General features: G+C 44.8%; 1 protein-coding gene across 4 annotated transcripts in view; it reads left to right on the forward strand.

Annotated features, from left to right (window-relative positions):
- Positions 1-16,072, forward strand: part of SOCS7 (suppressor of cytokine signaling 7) — a 48,479-nt gene that overhangs the window by 6,370 nt on the left and 26,037 nt on the right. For 2 of the 4 annotated variants that reach the window (XR_009215175.1, XM_032163395.2), the window contains exons 2-6: positions 3,986-4,050; positions 7,027-7,131; positions 7,583-7,684; positions 8,561-8,691; positions 10,153-10,321. Coding sequence is in view for 1 of the 4 variants with exons in the window: in XM_032163395.2 (XP_032019286.1) it covers positions 3,986-4,050; positions 7,027-7,131; positions 7,583-7,684; positions 8,561-8,691; positions 10,153-10,321 (572 nt within the window). In the remaining 3 variants the exon portion in view is untranslated. The remainder of the gene's footprint in view (positions 1-3,985; positions 4,051-7,026; positions 7,132-7,582; positions 7,685-8,560; positions 8,692-10,152; positions 10,322-16,072) is intronic. The other 2 variants (XR_009215176.1, XR_009215177.1) reach the window with 2 other exon arrangements.

Raw genomic sequence — 16,072 nt, forward strand, 5'->3', positions numbered from 1 at the left:
TACCTACAGCATAGGCAGTAATTTAGCTGACACAAAGGACTGCTGGCCTCAAAGACCTTTGCCTAAGGCCTTCTGCCCTGTCCTTTTCTGTCACCTGAAGCACAGCCCACCAAATGCTATTCTGTCCCACCCTACTCCTCCAGTCTTTGTTGCTGCTAAGATGAAAGTGGCCTACTGGCAAAGATAGAGGGGTATTATAACTTTGCACCCTAATGTTTGTTGAGGTGATCTGAGGAAGAATAAGTAACACGGGAATGTAGTATAGAGGGTTAGTTTAAAATGTTATCTGAAATTCCATTGTTCATATTGCTCTCCAAAATATAGTGTGTCAGCTTAGAATGGCCTTTTATCATTCCAAATGGTTCATGTATACAAAAGGGGATATATAAAGTGTATGTCTTTGAATAATAATAAAATACAAACATAGGTACCCATCACTAAACTTAACAAATAGAATGTTATCAGTACCTTTGAAGAGTGTTGCTTTCTAATTACATCTTACCCCTCCCCCAGGTAACCACCATCCTCAATTTTATGTTAATCAGTACCTTGCTTTGTTGTTGTTGTTTTTTTTTTTATAGTCATCTAGATTGGTTTTTTCATGAATGACTGCCATTAGAATGCTGTCAGGATCCTTGAGACAGATACTGCTTTGGGTTTGTAGTTAGGCTTGTCTCCCCAAAGAGAGAAAGAAGCATGCATATTTATTAGTAGCCTTTTGGCTTCCTAGACTTTAGACCTTTTACCTTTCCAAGCATCCAGCCATGAGGCCCCCTTATTTGCCAGGAAAAACCATTCTGGCACTCTCGAACAGCTCTCCCTGGATTCAGATGTTTTTCTTTTTCTAGATCCTAGAAACTATGATTTTTCTTCTTCAAAATGCCGGGGGTGGGGGAGAAGATGAGCTGAAGTGAGAAGGCCTCCGCAAGATGTGTGCATTTGGGTCCTGCCGTTCTTCAGTGCTTGGCACTGAAGAGACTCGTCCCCAGCATGGGCAGATGGCAGAGTAATGCAGCTTCCTTTGAAAAGAGGCAAACGGCCAAATGGCTGAGGTGTGAACCTTTTGAAAGGCCAGTGCTTTAGGTTTCTATTTGCTGGGTTTAATGTTGTACCCACAAGTTATCAAATAAAAATCAGCTTGGAAGCTCTTCAGCAGTCCTAAAGTTCATGTCCAGTGGAATTAACATTGCGTTTCAGTCCTCTGGATTTTTGGAACTAAGCTGCAGTCATGAGCCACTTTTATGAGCAGAGAAACTGTGTGGCCATATCTTATTTTTATGTAGCCACCTCTCCTGTGGGTGCTGTGGGTGGAATATTCATAGTGAGCGTGATCATCAGACCCCTCAAGTATGGAAGAGGTTGCCAAGGGAATGTAAAGCTAGGTCAGGAGAAAGACAGACCAGGGTTTCAGCTCTTTCTGAATAAGATCTTCATGGTATGGTTTTAGAATTTTGTTTGAGGTGAATTCTGAGAAGCTCAGATATCAGTGTTAAAACATAAATGCATAAATATCTTCTGAAGTCAAATAATTTAAAATAGAATTTCATTTTGGAATTTCTTTGCTTTTGCCCCTCTCTATTGGTGCAGTTTATAGTTGAAAAGAGTTTAAGTTCTATTTAGACCTTTGGGTAAGAGTATTTTTGGAAGGAGAGCCAGCTACAATGCTAGGAGACAGGCACTCAATTCTGGGGTAGGATTTTAAGTCTGTTTTACTGTTATTTTCTATATATATATATTTTTTAATTTTTAATTTTTTAATTTTTTTTTTTGAGACAGTGTCTCACTCTGTCACCCAGGCTGGAATGCAGCGGCTCAATCATGGCTCACTGCAGCCTTGACCTTCCCAGGTTCAGGTGACCCTCCCACTTCACACTCCTGAGTAACTGGGACTAGAGGTGTGCACCACCACGCCCAGCTAATTTTTATATTTTTTGCAGAGACGAGGTTTCACCATGTTGCCCAGGCTGGTCATGAACTTCTGGGCTCAAGCAATCTGCCCACCTCAGTCTCTCAAAGTGTTGGGATTACAGGTGTGAGCCATTGCACCGGGCCTGAGGTATAATGTATATACCGCAAAATTTACCCTTTTAAGTGTCCAGCTCTATTAATTTTGACAAATTTATATATAGTCATCATAACCTCTACCATAATCAGCATATAACATATTTCTTTTTCTTTTTTCTTTCTTTCTTTTTTTTTTTTTTTGAGATGGAGTCTTACTCTGTCATCCAGGCTGGAGTGCAGTGATGTGATCTTGGTTCACTGCAACCTTCACCTCCCGGGCTCAGGCAATTCTCTTACCTCAGCCTCCTGAGTAGCTGGGATTACAGGTGCATGCCACCATGCCCAGCTAATTTTTGTATTTTTAGTAGAGATGGGGTTTCATTATGTTCGCCAGGCTGGTCTCGAGCTCCTGACCTTGTGATCCGCCCACCTCGGCCTCCCAAAGTGCTGGGATTACAGGAGTGAGCCACCTGCCCAGCCAGCATATGGCATATTTCTTTTTTTATTTTTATTTTATTTTACTTTATTTTGAGATGGAGTCTCGCCCTGTCGCCCAGGCTGGAGTGCAGTAGCATGATCTCGGCTCACTGCAAGCTCCGTCTCCTGGGTTAACGCCATTCTCCTGCCTTAGCCTCCCAAGTAGCTGGGACTACAGGTGCCCGCCACCACGCCCGGCTAATTTTTTGTATTTTTAGTAGAGACAGGGTTTCACTGTGTAGCCAGGATGGTCTTGATCTCCTGACCTTGTGATCCGCCTGCCTTGGCCTCCCAGAGTGCTGGGATTACAGGCGTGCGCCACCGCACCCAGCCAGCATATAGCATATTTCTATCACCTCGACAAGTTCAGTCATTCTGAGGTGAGTTTTTTTAGTTTAACACACTTCTGGCCATAATGTCTTTGTTGGAGTCTTTTGAGTTTCTTTCATTTCTTGCTGAAAAGCCACTTGAAAATGTGGTAAGAAGTGAAGTTATCTAGGCCGGGCGCTGTGGCTCACGCTTGTAATCCCAGCACTTTGGGAGGCCAAGGCGGGCGGATCACAAGGTCAGGAGATCGAGACCACGGTGAAACCCCGTCTCTACTAAAAATACAAAAAATTAGCCGGGCATGGTGGCGGGCGCCTGTAGTCCCAGCTACTCGGAGAGGCTGAGGCAGGAGAATGGCGTGAACCCGGAAGGCGGAGCTTGCAGTGAGCCGAGATTGCGCCACTGCACTCCAGCCTGGGTGACAGCGCAAGACTCCGTTGCAAAAAAAAAAAAGAAGTGAAGGTATCTTTGGTATACTAACCAAAAGATCTGGGTTTTCAGACTGGTTCCCTGAAACAGCATCAAGAAGTCATGGGGAGGGCTGTCTGAGTGGCAGCTCAGAGAGAGGAATGGGCCCTCTTGTATGCTAGGCAGAGCCCCTAATCTGAGGAGGCCCACTTAGTACTGATGACTTTGACCCATGCCTTGGGGCAATTGTGCAGAAATCAGAGGTCTTCAAGGTTGAAGACTGCATGTGCATCCTGCAGTGCTATTCTCAGGTCAGAATCTGTTCCTTGGTTCACTTTGGGATGACCTATCCTATAGGCAAGCCCAGAGGGAAAATTTGCTCTGAGCTGGTGCCTGTTCAGGTCAGGAGCCCTTTTCTTGGCTCCCAGATGGAAATTAGCTCTGCATCAGACTTCCTGCCTCTTGAAATGGACTTGCTAATTACCACTCAAGGTGTTTTACTCTTTTAATGTACTGGGTATGGTGAGCTCCAAAGGGATTCCTCATTGCTTTGTAGGCTGGTGAATTCTTTAGCCAAATCTATTTAAGGAATTGCCTTAATTATTTTAAATTCTCCCCCTTTATTTTATGCTTTATTACAAGAGTGTTGCTGACAACGACTAGGGTTTGCTTTATTTTTCAGTGCATCTGGAACTGAGTGTTGTGGTGACTTAAATGCATATGTGTTCATTTCTCCCCTCTATTCTCTCTCTGCTTTCTCACTCCCTAGGAAACCCAAGTTGACAAGAACTCAAAGTGCCTTTTCTCCGGTCTCCTTCAGCCCCCTGTTCACAGGTAAGGGTAATATCTTTCTCTCTTCTGACATCTGAAAACAGGGGCGTTCTGAGACCTGTTGGGAAACACAGATGCATCACAGGGAGCTGTAGGCGTGTCTGCAGTTATTTCCTTCATTCCATGCTTAGTGGGTTTGGGGTGAGGCTATTTTTATGGTATGGAATGTGTTCTTGACTTTGGATGCTTTATAGTTGGAGGTAAAGGCTGCTTGTTGGTAATTAGGTGGCCTGGGTGGCCCTAGCAGTTACGCAGTGCTTAGTTCAGGGTCATCACATATAAATTAAAACTAGAAATTACAAATTTATGGGCTCACAGTGCATAAAAGACTCTCTAGAAGTCATACAATTTCTGTCTCCGCTTCCAAGGGAGTTCATGGGTTATCTCATAAAAATGATCCATGATTATCTGGTCTATTTTTAAAGACTTTTTTGGGCAAAGGGGATTACTTGAGCTCTTGTCTTTTTAGGGGCTTGCAGTTCCTGCAGCTGTTGGAGTTGTTTATTGAATCTAATTTAAGTCTGCCCTCTTGCAGCAGGGAACACAGTTGCTAAACTAGGAAGGCTGTAGAATCTCCTTTGGATGATGGGTAACTGCCTTCTCATTTCGTAGGGAGCTTTTTCAGAGAGGGAGACCTTCTGTTATATCAGTCACAGGTGAAGCTCCTGCATGAATAAGCTGTAGAAAACTGGGGCTTTGCCCATGTCTCAGAAACTGAGTACTTCTCATTGGTTGTGACTGAGAAGCCTTTAAAAAAAAATCCCAATCTCAAACTCCTTTGGATATCATGTCCCTCAAAAAGGTGATTGGAAGACTTATGATTTGGGAGTGGATGCTTCCAGGAAAATGTTAAGCAGGCCAATGAGACTTGCAGCTGGGTAGATTGTGGTGAACTGTCAAAACAAGTGAACTGGTAGCTGTATACACATCTACTGTAGTGGAGAAGGAGGTTTCTGTTCTTATCCCAGCCCAGAATTAAAAAATCTTATTTTGTGATACCATGTCTTTCTAGTTAATAGTTGTTTCCTCATTAAAGTAAGGAACATGGCTGGTCATGGTCACGGTGGCTCATGCCTGTAATCCCAGCACTTTGGGAGGTCGAAGTGAGCAGATCATCTGAGGTCAGGTGTTTCAGACCAGCCTGGCTAACATGGTGTGAAACCCCGTCTCTACTAAAAATACAAAAAATTAGCGGGGGCATGGTGCCGCATGCCTGTAGTCCAGCTACTCGGGAGGCTGAGGCAGGAGAATTGCTTGAACCTGAGAGGCTGAGGTTGCAGTAAGCAGAGACTTTGCCACTGCACTCCAGCCTGAGTGACTGAGCCTCTGTCTCAAAAGAAAAAGGAACACCACCTACATTTGTAGTTTGAGGTTCAGGTCAGCCTCAACCCTCTTGAATGACATCCTTTATGTTAAGTGCTCTACCAATAGTCTAGACTGCTCTGGCCTGTCAGGAAACACACTTGTCTGGCTCCATTGCATTGCTCTGGGCAGCCAGGCTCTCAGTTACCAAGCTATATGGTGAGTCTGGCACCAGCTTTCTAGAACTTCCACTGATGACTTTTGTTTGTTTATTTTTGACACAGGGCCTCACTTTGTCTCCCAGGCTGGAGTGCAATGGTGCAGCCTCAGCTTACTGCAGCCTCGACCTCCTAGCCCCAAATGATCCTCCCACCTCAGCCTCCAGAATAGCTGGGACTATAGGCATGCACCACCATACCTGACTAATTTTTTTATTTTTGTAGAGACGTGGTCTTAACATGTTGCCCAGGCTGGTCTTGAACTCCTGAGTGCAAGTGATTCGCCTATCTTGGCCTCCCAAAGTGTTGGAATTACAGGTGTGACCCACTGCACCTGGTCTCACTGATGACTTTTAGAAGAGCTTTTCTGTTTATCTTAATTAGTATTCAAGACCTTTGTAAAAAAAACTGTGTATTTAGGTTCTGAAAACCCAGTTCCCTTTTGTTAGATATTGGTCACCTCATTTTCTTAACAGGGAAACATTAAAATACTAGCTGAGGGGCTCATTCAGCCCTGAATAAAAAAAAAAGGTGTTGGAAGGAACACCCTAAGGGCTAAATTAGAGAAATCCTGAGTTCTGACCTGGGAATCAGGCCTGCCAAAATAACCCTATTCCTGGCTATCAGCTTGTGTTCATATTAATAAAATACCTTTCATCCTCTCGTGACTCAAGTGGAGAGGGAATAGACAGAGTTGGGTGGCAAGGAGTACTGTATATGGCAGGGAACAGAACTGCATGACATGCTGGGAAGAAGAGAGGCCATGTGCCGCCTCCCACCAAGTTCCTATGGAGAAGCTGCCTCTTGATTACCTGACTTTTGTCTGACTGTGAAAGTAGTTAATTTTTAGGACTATAAATTGTACTTTCAGCCTTTGTGGCCTCAGCTATTAAGAACAGATATCTTATTCAGGTGGATTCTCTTATGTGTGAATACTCTGGAAAATCAAGATACAGCATGCCCTCTAGGAAGAAGTTAGGACTAACATTGGGAACTTTTATCTGCATTCAGCTTACTGTACAGTTCTTAGGTTTTCTGGCCCTTGCTTTCCATGTCTGCTTGGGCATATAACAAGCCACTTGGCTTGCTTCCTAAGGCAGAAATTGATACACAATTCTGAAAAAATAAATGGTATGGGTTCCATTGGATAAAGAAGACCCCTTGTTTGAGGGTACGTTGTAAGTCAGTGGCAGAGCCAGAATTAGATGGTTTTTCCACTGTCAGTCCCATGGTTTTGTCCTAAAGAATCCTTGACCCTTAACAGGGCAAAGGAATGATAGAATTTAAAAATTGACTTCCTGGTGTTGGGGTGATTTCAGCCCTGGGGGCATTAGGTTTTGAGCTTTCTGAGAGCAGCAGACCCCCCAGCCTCGCCTGCTTGTCCTTTGCTTCCCTTTGCTTTCTGCATCAGCTTTGGGCAAGGCGCTTCTGTAACTTGCTTGCTCCATGAATCCCTCAGGTGAAACTGTGTCGCTTGTGGATGTGGACATTTCTCAGCGGGGCCTGACCTCTCCACACCCTCCAACTCCCCCTCCTCCTCCGAGAAGAAGCCTCAGCCTCCTAGGTATAGTTTCTTCCCCTCTCCGCCTTCTTGCCTAGTGGAAGGGTGAGCTCCAGGGACTTGTTCTTTGCTGGGGGCCGACCATGCTTCTGGGTTTCCGATGATGACTCAATTATTTCCCAGCTCTTTCTCAGCACCCCGTCATCTCCCTAAGCAATTAAATGGGTCTCACCCGCATGCTGTAATACTTACTATGCATATATTAATTCTATTTACATTTATCTTGCCTTGAACCCACTGCTGTTGGGCTGCATTAGGAATATCCTTACTACCCTGCTTTCCAAAAGCAAACCAGAGTGAGATGATTGTTGCCCTCTGTGCAAAAAGACTGGGTGAAGGTTGGGCCATCCTGCCCCAGAGGGCAGCCTGATAGTCCTTCTCCCTCTCCTCTGCCTTCAGCGTGCTCATTCTGTGCTCACATTTCTGAACCTCTTGCTTTTGTTCTCTCTTCTAGATGATATCAGTGGGACGCTGCCTACATCTGTCCTTGTGGCTCCGATGGGGTCTTCCTTGCAGTCTTTCCCCCTACCTCCGCCTCCTCCACCCCATGCCCCAGGTTAGCTTAGTTTAGAGGCAAGACTTGTAAGAGTTGGGAGTACAAAGTGATACTTTGTACCATAGAAGGATGGGAGAAATCTATTTATGGAATAACAGCTTAGTAGAAAGTTTAAATCTTTTCCCCTTGGCTGGACCAGACTCCTTGGAAATGAGGCCAAGAACTGGTTTTCCTAACCCGTTTTCTTTATGGAGGTCAATCTGATTTTTGTTAGGGATAAAAGACTATTGAATTTTTCATCAGTCTTTGCTGCTGAGACTGTTTTGCAATCCTAGAGTAGATATCACTTAAGAAACTGCCTTAATTTCAGGATAGTGAGGTTTAATATGTTGGTGGTTTTCAACATTCTGTGGTTTTTCTAAGCTTTTAGTATTTACTGCAGCCTTGTAAATAAGTACCAAGCATTTAGCAGCCCATACTTGCTTTGCCAGCTTACAGTACCCAAGGAATAAAATGAATGAAATCAGCATTCTTTTCTACTTGCCTGGCAAAATCGTTACTCTTCCTGGGCAAGTAAGCGAGTCACTATTTCCAAGGCTGCCTTATCAGCACTTCACTTCGAGGTGGGAGAAGTTGGAATCGCTCTAGGCTGGTGAAGCCCCTGAAGTAGTCACCTTAGTCAGGTTAGTGAGCAGCTCCCCTCCCCCTTTCCTGGGGTTAAGTGCCCCCATCCATCCTTCACAGCTTACACAAGCCCACACAGCTTTTTGTTCCAGCCCATCCAGCTCTTTCCCACTGCTTTGGCTTCTACCCTTTCCAGCTTAGCTTCTAATGCCTTGCCCTCTTCAGTTAGCATCCTCTGTTTTTGGGGGAGGGTCTATTTGTGGTTGGGAGCAGTGAGGGTAAACAAGTGACCACCACTGTCTTGCCCTGCAGATGCATTTCCCCGGATTGCTCCCATCCGAGCAGCTGAATCCCTGCACAGCCAACCCCCACAGCACTTCCAGTGTCCCCTCTACCGGCCTGACTCGAGCAGCTTTGCAGCCAGCCTTCGAGAGTTGGAGAAGGTAGGTGGTACCTAAGGACTGGCAGGTCACTTCTCCCTCCTCCTGTTAGCTAAATTCTGTACTCGGACACACCTTTATTTATTTGTTTATTTATTTTTAGAGACAGGGTCTGGCTCTGTTGCCCAGGCTAGGGTGTGGTGGCGTAATCATAGCTCACTGTAGCCTCGAACTCCTGGGCCAAAGGATCCTTCTGCCTCAGCCTCCCAAGTAGCTAGGACTGCAGGCATGCGCGACCAAGCCCAGCTAAAATTTATTTATATTTTTTGTAGAGACTGATCTTGCTGTTTCCCAGGCTGGTCTTGAACTCCTGGGCTCAACGTGATCCTCTTGCCTCTGCCTCCCAAAGCTCTAGGATTATAGGCCTAAGCCACCACACCCAGCCCCTGTTTATTGTTTTTAGAGGAAGAATAGTTTACTTGCTTCCATATTTACAGTGACAAAAACAGTGTGCTCCTGCTATTAGTTCCATGAGATGTAATAAAATTGAATTTGGGGAAAAAATTTGGACATGATAAAGGTTGTTGGAGAAATGTTTACATAGTCCAAGCTGATTTTGATAGATTAACTGACCCAATTCCCTCTTCTTTTCTTGGTAGGGTCTTTGGTAACGGAATTGTAGAATTATTATTCTTTGTTTTTTGTTGTTGTTGTTGTCTTGTTTTGTTTTTGAGACTGAGTTTCACTCTTGTTGCCCAGGCTGGAGTGCAGTGGCGCAATCTCAGCTTACTACAACCTCCACCTCCTGGGTTCAAGCAACTCTCCTGCCTCAGCCTCCCGAGTAGCTGGGATTACAGGCGCCCACCACCATGCCCAGCTAATTACTGTATTTTTAGTAGAGATGGGGTTTCACCATGTTGGCCAGGCTGGTCTTGAACTCCTGACCTCAGGTGAGCCACCTGCCTTGGCCTCCCAAAGTGCTGGGATTACAGGTGTGAACCACTGCGCCCAGCCATTTTTTTTTGTTTGTTTGACACAGAGTCTCACTGTGTAACCCAGGCTGGAGTACAGTGGCGCAATACCAGCTCACTGCAACCTCCACCTCCCGGGTTCAAGCGATTCTTCTGCCTCAGCCTCCTGAATAGCTGGGATTTTACAGGCATGTGCCACCAAACCCAGCTAATTTTTGTATTTTTAGTAGAGATGGGTTTTCACCATGTTGGCCAGGCTGGTTTCGAACTCTTGAACTCAAGTGATCCGCCCGCCTCAGCCTCCCAAAGTGTTAGGATTATAGGCATGAGCCACAGCTCACGGCCAGAATTATTATTCTGTTACTTTGGAGGGCTAAAAGTATAGTGAGCCTGATGTTCATTGCTAATGGTTGAGACACTTGTAAGTGGCTTTTACGTATTGAAATATTTTGGAGAGAATGCAGAGGGTTCTCCCATGTTAAGATAGATTGCGCTGAAAACTTTGACATTTCTCTGTCCTGATAACTGGTGGACTGCTTCTTGTCTTTGATAGTGTGGTTGGTATTGGGGGCCAATGAATTGGGAAGATGCAGAGATGAAGCTGAAAGGGAAACCAGATGGTTCTTTCCTGGTACGAGATAGTTCTGATCCTCGTTACATCCTGAGCCTCAGTTTCCGATCACAGGGTATCACCCACCACACTAGAATGGAGCACTACAGAGGTAAGAGATGCTGGTAAGAGAGCCTTCTTCCCCCCTTGACTTGCTCTACCTTTGCTGTCTGACTTTTTTGTGGAAGAGATTCATAGGAATGGAACTACAAATAGGGGAAAAATTATCTTAAACTCAGTTGAATATTGATATGAGCACTGATTTCCATCACTAGAAGAAATGGAGAGGGTAGGGAAGGGAGAGTAAGGGTTCCATTTAAAAGTCTTGTCAGCAGCATCTTGTTTCCTAAATAGGAGGGCCTGAACAAAACTATTGGAGCGGCTCCCAAGAATTGAGCCAGTAAAACTCTTTAGGTAAAAGGAAGAAAGAACCTAGGACCATTAGGCAAATTCTCACAAGCTTTGTTTGTAATTAAACTTATCATCTAGAGATATTTTGTTAAATCACATATACAAAGAGGGTGAATTTAGTGTTGATCCTATAACTGTTCTGTTCTGAATTTCTTTCTTTTTTTTTTTTTTTTGAGGCAGAGTCTCGCTCTGTCGCCCAGGCTGGAGTGCAGTGGTGTAATCTCAGCTCACTGCCTCCTGGGTTGAAGTGATTCTTCTGCCTCAGCCTCCCATGTAGCTGGGATTACAGGCATGTGCCACCATGCCTGGCTAATTTTTGTATTTTTAGTAGAAACAGCGTTTTACTGTGTTGGCCAGGCTGGTCTCGAACTCCTGACCTCAGGTGATCCACCTGCCTCTGCCTCCCAAAGGGCTTGGATTACAGGTGTGTCTGAATTTCTTTGTCTGATAGTCACTTTCTCCCAGGCAGCATGGTGATAATTTCCTCTTTTTGTCAGTGTTGTAGTCTCTTAGGAAATATTTATTAAAATGTTGAGAGTTTGTGGGATCAACGTGCGTTAGACTATCTGCCATCCTCCTAGTGGTACCTATTCCTTTGTAATCAGGTGGTACTTCATGTGCCAGTCATGCCTAGAAGCCGACTTGTTAAACACAGCTCTCTGGATTGACTGTGTATCGAGACATTCTGTATTTAACTTGGGCCAGAAACTTGTGATGGTCATTGGTTCTGAGGCTGGGTAATACATCCTTTGTCAAAATACCTGTGTATGCTACAAATTGAAAAAGCGTAGAGAAGTTTGGTGTGTTTCAGGGACTTGCTTCCCATCCCTCACAGTCTTCCTGTGGTGGTCGACCTTAAGTGAATGCTCTGAGACATTGCATCTGAGGTAAGAGCTTCTGTCCTGCCTCTTCTCAGGCCCCACAGCATCTTCCCCACTCAGCCCACACTGCATCGGGTTCTCTTGTGAGGCAGGAAGTAGCCGTTAAGGTCAGCATAGCTTTGTCCATGGTTTCCTCTGTACTCACTTCTACCTTAGAGATAACACTAAGAGAAAGGAACTTCAATCCAATGATCTGGGAATGAATTAGATAACTAGGTGGGATAGGTGAGGGGGACTGCCTCCTGTTCTGCTGTTTGTGAAAATGAAAACACACAAGCAAAAAAACAAAATATGAAGCAGAGCATTTCAGAGTGAAGTATTTTGTTAAACCTATTCAAATGACTAGGCCCTGGGAATTATAAATAAATACTTGACTTTTAAGTTCTTGATAGGTGAGATGCCAGGAATAAGAGGTCTTTCAAATAGTTTTCCGATTACTTTTTTTTTTTTTTTTTTTTTTGAGATGGAGTCTAACTTTGTCACCCAGGTAGGAGTACAGTGGCGTAATCTTGGCTCATTGCAGCCTCCATTGCCTTGGTTCAAGCAATTCTTTTTTTGTTTTGTTTTGTTTTTTGAGACAGAGTCTCGCTCTGTCGCCAGGCTGGAGTGCAGTGGCGTGATCTCGGCTCACTGCAACCTCCGCCTCCCGGGTTCAAGCGATTCTCCTGCCTCAGCCTCCCACATAGCTGGGATTACAGGTGCCCGCCACTATGCCCAGCTAATTTTTTGTATTTTTAGTAGGGACAGGGTTTCACCATGTTGGTCAGGCTGGTCTTGAACTCCTGACCTTGTGATTTGCCCACTTTGGCCTCCCAAAGTGCTAGGATTACAGGCGTGAGCCACCATGCCTGGCCGGGTTCAAGCAATTCTTGTAACTCAACCTCCCAAGTAGCTGAGATTACAGGTGTGCACCACCACGCCCAGCTAATTTTTGTATTTTTAGTAGAGGCAGGGTTTCGCCATGTTGGGCAGGCTGGTCTCGAACTCCTAGCCTCACATGATCTGCCTGCCTCGGCTTCCCAAAGTGCTGAGATGACACACGTGAGCCACCTCACCTGGCCACCAGTTACTTTTTGTTAAAGGGACTTTGCTTCCTTGAATAAGTAGAATTTCTTTTTTTTGAGATGGGGTCTCACCCTGCTGCCCAGGTTGGAGTGTAGTGGTGAGATCACGCCTCATCATAGCCTCAACCTCCCAGGCTCAAGCGATCCTCCTATCTCAGCCTTGCTAGTAGGTGGGACTAGTGTGCATCACCATGCCCAGCTAATTTAAAAAAATTTTTTTAGTAGACACAGGGTCTCATTATGTTGCCCAGGCTGGTCTTGAACTCCTGGACAGGAGCAATTCTACTGCCTTGGCCTCCCAAAGTGCTGGGATTATAGACATAAGCCACTGTGCCTCGCCTATAACTGGAATTTTTTTTTTTTTTGAGATGGAGTCTTGCTCCATCGCCCAGGCTAGAGTGCAATGGCGCGATCTCAGCTCAGTGTCAACCTCTGCCTTCCAGGTTCAAGCAATTCTCCTGCCTCAGCCTCCCAAGTTGCTGGGACTACAGGCACCCACCACCATGCCCAGCTAATTTTTGTATTTTTTAGTAGAGACGGGGTTTCACCATATTGGCCAGGCTTGTCTCGAACTCCTGACCTTGTGATCCGCCTGCCTCGGCCTCCCAAAGTGCTGGGATTACGGGCGTGAGCCACGGCGCCCAGCCTTATAGCTGGAATTTTTAATGGAAACCTTGTGGGCCTTTCAGTTACCAGTTTGCAGTGGAGCATTTGTCTTTGTCTTTTTTAAGTGATACTGTAAGAGGAGGTAGAGAGACTCAAATCTGCAGTTCTCTTGACTAGTTAGTATCCCTTTTTTGTGTTTTTTTGTTTGTTTGTATTGTTTTATTTTTTAAAGACAGGGTCTGGCTCTGTGCCCAGGTTGGAGTGCAGTGCCACGGTCTCAGCTCACTGCAGTCTCCACCTCCTGAGTTCAAGCGATTCTCCTGCCTCAGCCTCCTGAGTAGCTGGGATTACAGATGGGTGCCACCATGCCCAACTAATTATTTTTTTTCTTTTTGAGACGGAGTCTCGCTCTGTTGCCCAGGCTGGAGTGCAGTGGCGCGATCTCAGCTCACTGCAAGCTCCGCCTCCTGGGTTCAGGCGATTCTCCTGCCTCAGCCTCCTGAGTAGTTCCTGGGCGCGCGCCACCACGCCCGGCTAATTTTTGTATTTTTAGTAGAGATGGGGTTTCACCATGTTGGCCAGGCTGGCCTCGAACTCCTAACCTCAGGGGATCTGCCCACCTCAGCCTTCCAAAGTGTTAGGATTACTGGCGTGAACCACCATGCCTGGCCAGGATGGGGATTTTTCGGTGTTGTCTAGGTTGGTCTTGAACTCCTGAGCTCCAGTGATCTGCCCACTTTGGCCTCCCAAAGTGCTGAAATTACACGTATGAGCCACTGTGCCTGGCCCTTTTGTGTGGTTTTTTTTTTTTTTTGTGGGTGATTCCTTTGGAATCTGGTGCATCAGTTTTTTGAGGTTTTTGTTGTTTTATTTTTTTAAGTCATAGGAGTTCAGATTCCCTTTTCCATTTGGGATTTTAAAGTTCAAGGTGGGATCTTTGTAATATGTTGGCATGGGGTTTTAAAGTTAAAGAAGGAAAGACTTAGATTTCTATTTTTTGCACTCAACACACACATGAATGAATGAGACCCACAAAACTGCTATTCCTGTCTTTCCTCGACTGTTCCGTATGGTCTCTAAGAAGTATATACAGTTGACCCTTGAACAACCTGGGTTTGAACTGCGCAGATCTGCTTATATATGGATTTTAAAAAGTAAATATATTGGAATGATTAGTTAATGGGTGCAGGAAATCAACATGGCACATGGATACATATGTAACAAACCTGCACGTTGTGCACATGTACCCTAAAACCTAAAGTATAATTTAAAAAAAAAAAAAAAAAATATATATATATATATATATATAGGAAAATTTTTTGGAGATTTGTGACAATTTGTAAAATCTTACAGATAAACTGTAGCCTAGAAATATCAAAAAAGTTAAAAAGCTATGTTATGAATGAATAAAATATATGTGGATACTAGTCTATTTTAACATTTGCTACCATAAAATGTATACAAATCTATTATAAAAAGTTAAAACTTTATCAAAACTTATGCACACAAATCGCACATGGCACCATTCACTGTTGAGAGAAATGTAAACAAATATGAAGTTGCAGTATTAAATCATAACTGCATAAAATTAACTATTACATACTGGATGTACTACAGTAATATTTTATAGCCAACTCCCTGTTACTATTGTGGTGGGCTCAAGTGTTGCAGGTATCCGCTTAAAATGCTGTGTGACTGTAGTATCACCATGTGAGTGTTTATCTCTCCAGCTAATTGTGTATCACAGTAAAAATTGATCTCTCATGGTTCTTGTATAGTTTTCATTGTGTTTAGTGCAATACAGTAAACCTTGAATAATACTATGGGACCCACTAGTGCCACTAGTGTTGCTGGAAGTTCTCCTAAGAAGCAGAGAAAAGTTAGAACATTACAAGAAAAATTGCTCAGTTTGTACATAGTTTGAGGTCCACAGCTGCGGTTGTTCTCCATTTCAAGATAAGTGAATTCAGCATAAGGACTGTTGTAATAAAAGAAAAAAGGCTGGGTGCAGTGGCTCACACCTGTAATCCCAGCACTTTGGGAGGCCGAGGCAGGCGGATCACATGAGTTCGGGAGTTCGAGACCAGCCTGACCAACATGGAGAAACCCCATCTCTACCAAAAATACAAAATTAGCCATGTGTGGTGGCGCATGCCTATAATCCCAGCTACTCAGGAGGCTGAGGCAGGAGAATCAATTGAACCTGGGAGGCAGAGATTGTGGTGAGCCGAGATTGTGCCATTGCACCCCAGCCTGGGCAACAAGAGCAAAACTCTGTCTCAAAAAAAAAGAAAAGAAAAATTCATGAAGCCACTGTTGCAGCTTACATTTATTGTGAAATACTTTTTAATCTCATAGTGAAAATGCAGCTTTTATGTGGGTGCCAGATTGCTACTATAAGAAATGGATACCTTGGCCGGGTGCAGTGGCTCATGCTTGTAATCCCAGCACTTTGGGAGGCTAAGTCAGGAGGATCACTTGAGGACAGGAGTTCAAGACCAGCCTGGGCAACATAGATCTACAAAAATATTAAAAAATTAGCTGGGCAGCCGGGCACGGTGGCTCAAGCCTGTAATCCCAGCACTTTGGGAGGCTGAGGCGGGTGGATCACGAGGTCAGGAGATCGAGACCATCCTGGCTAACACGGTGAAACCCCGTCTCTACTAAAAACACACACAAAAAATTAGCCAGGCGTGTTGGCGGGCGCCTGTATTCCCAGCTACTCGGGAGGCTGAGGCAGGAGAATGGCGTGAACCCAGGAGGTGGAGGTTGTGGTGAGCCAAGATCGCGCCACTGCACTCCAGCCTGGGGGACAGAGAAAGACTCCGTCTCAAAAAAAAAAAAAAAAAAAAATTAGCTGGGCATGGTGGTGCCTGTCTGTGGTCCTGGCTACTCACGGGG

The sequence above is a fragment of the Hylobates moloch genome, unplaced genomic scaffold (genome assembly GCF_009828535.3).
Source record: "Hylobates moloch isolate HMO894 unplaced genomic scaffold, HMol_V3 SCAFFOLD_10, whole genome shotgun sequence".
Taxonomy (NCBI): domain Eukaryota; kingdom Metazoa; phylum Chordata; class Mammalia; order Primates; family Hylobatidae; genus Hylobates; species Hylobates moloch.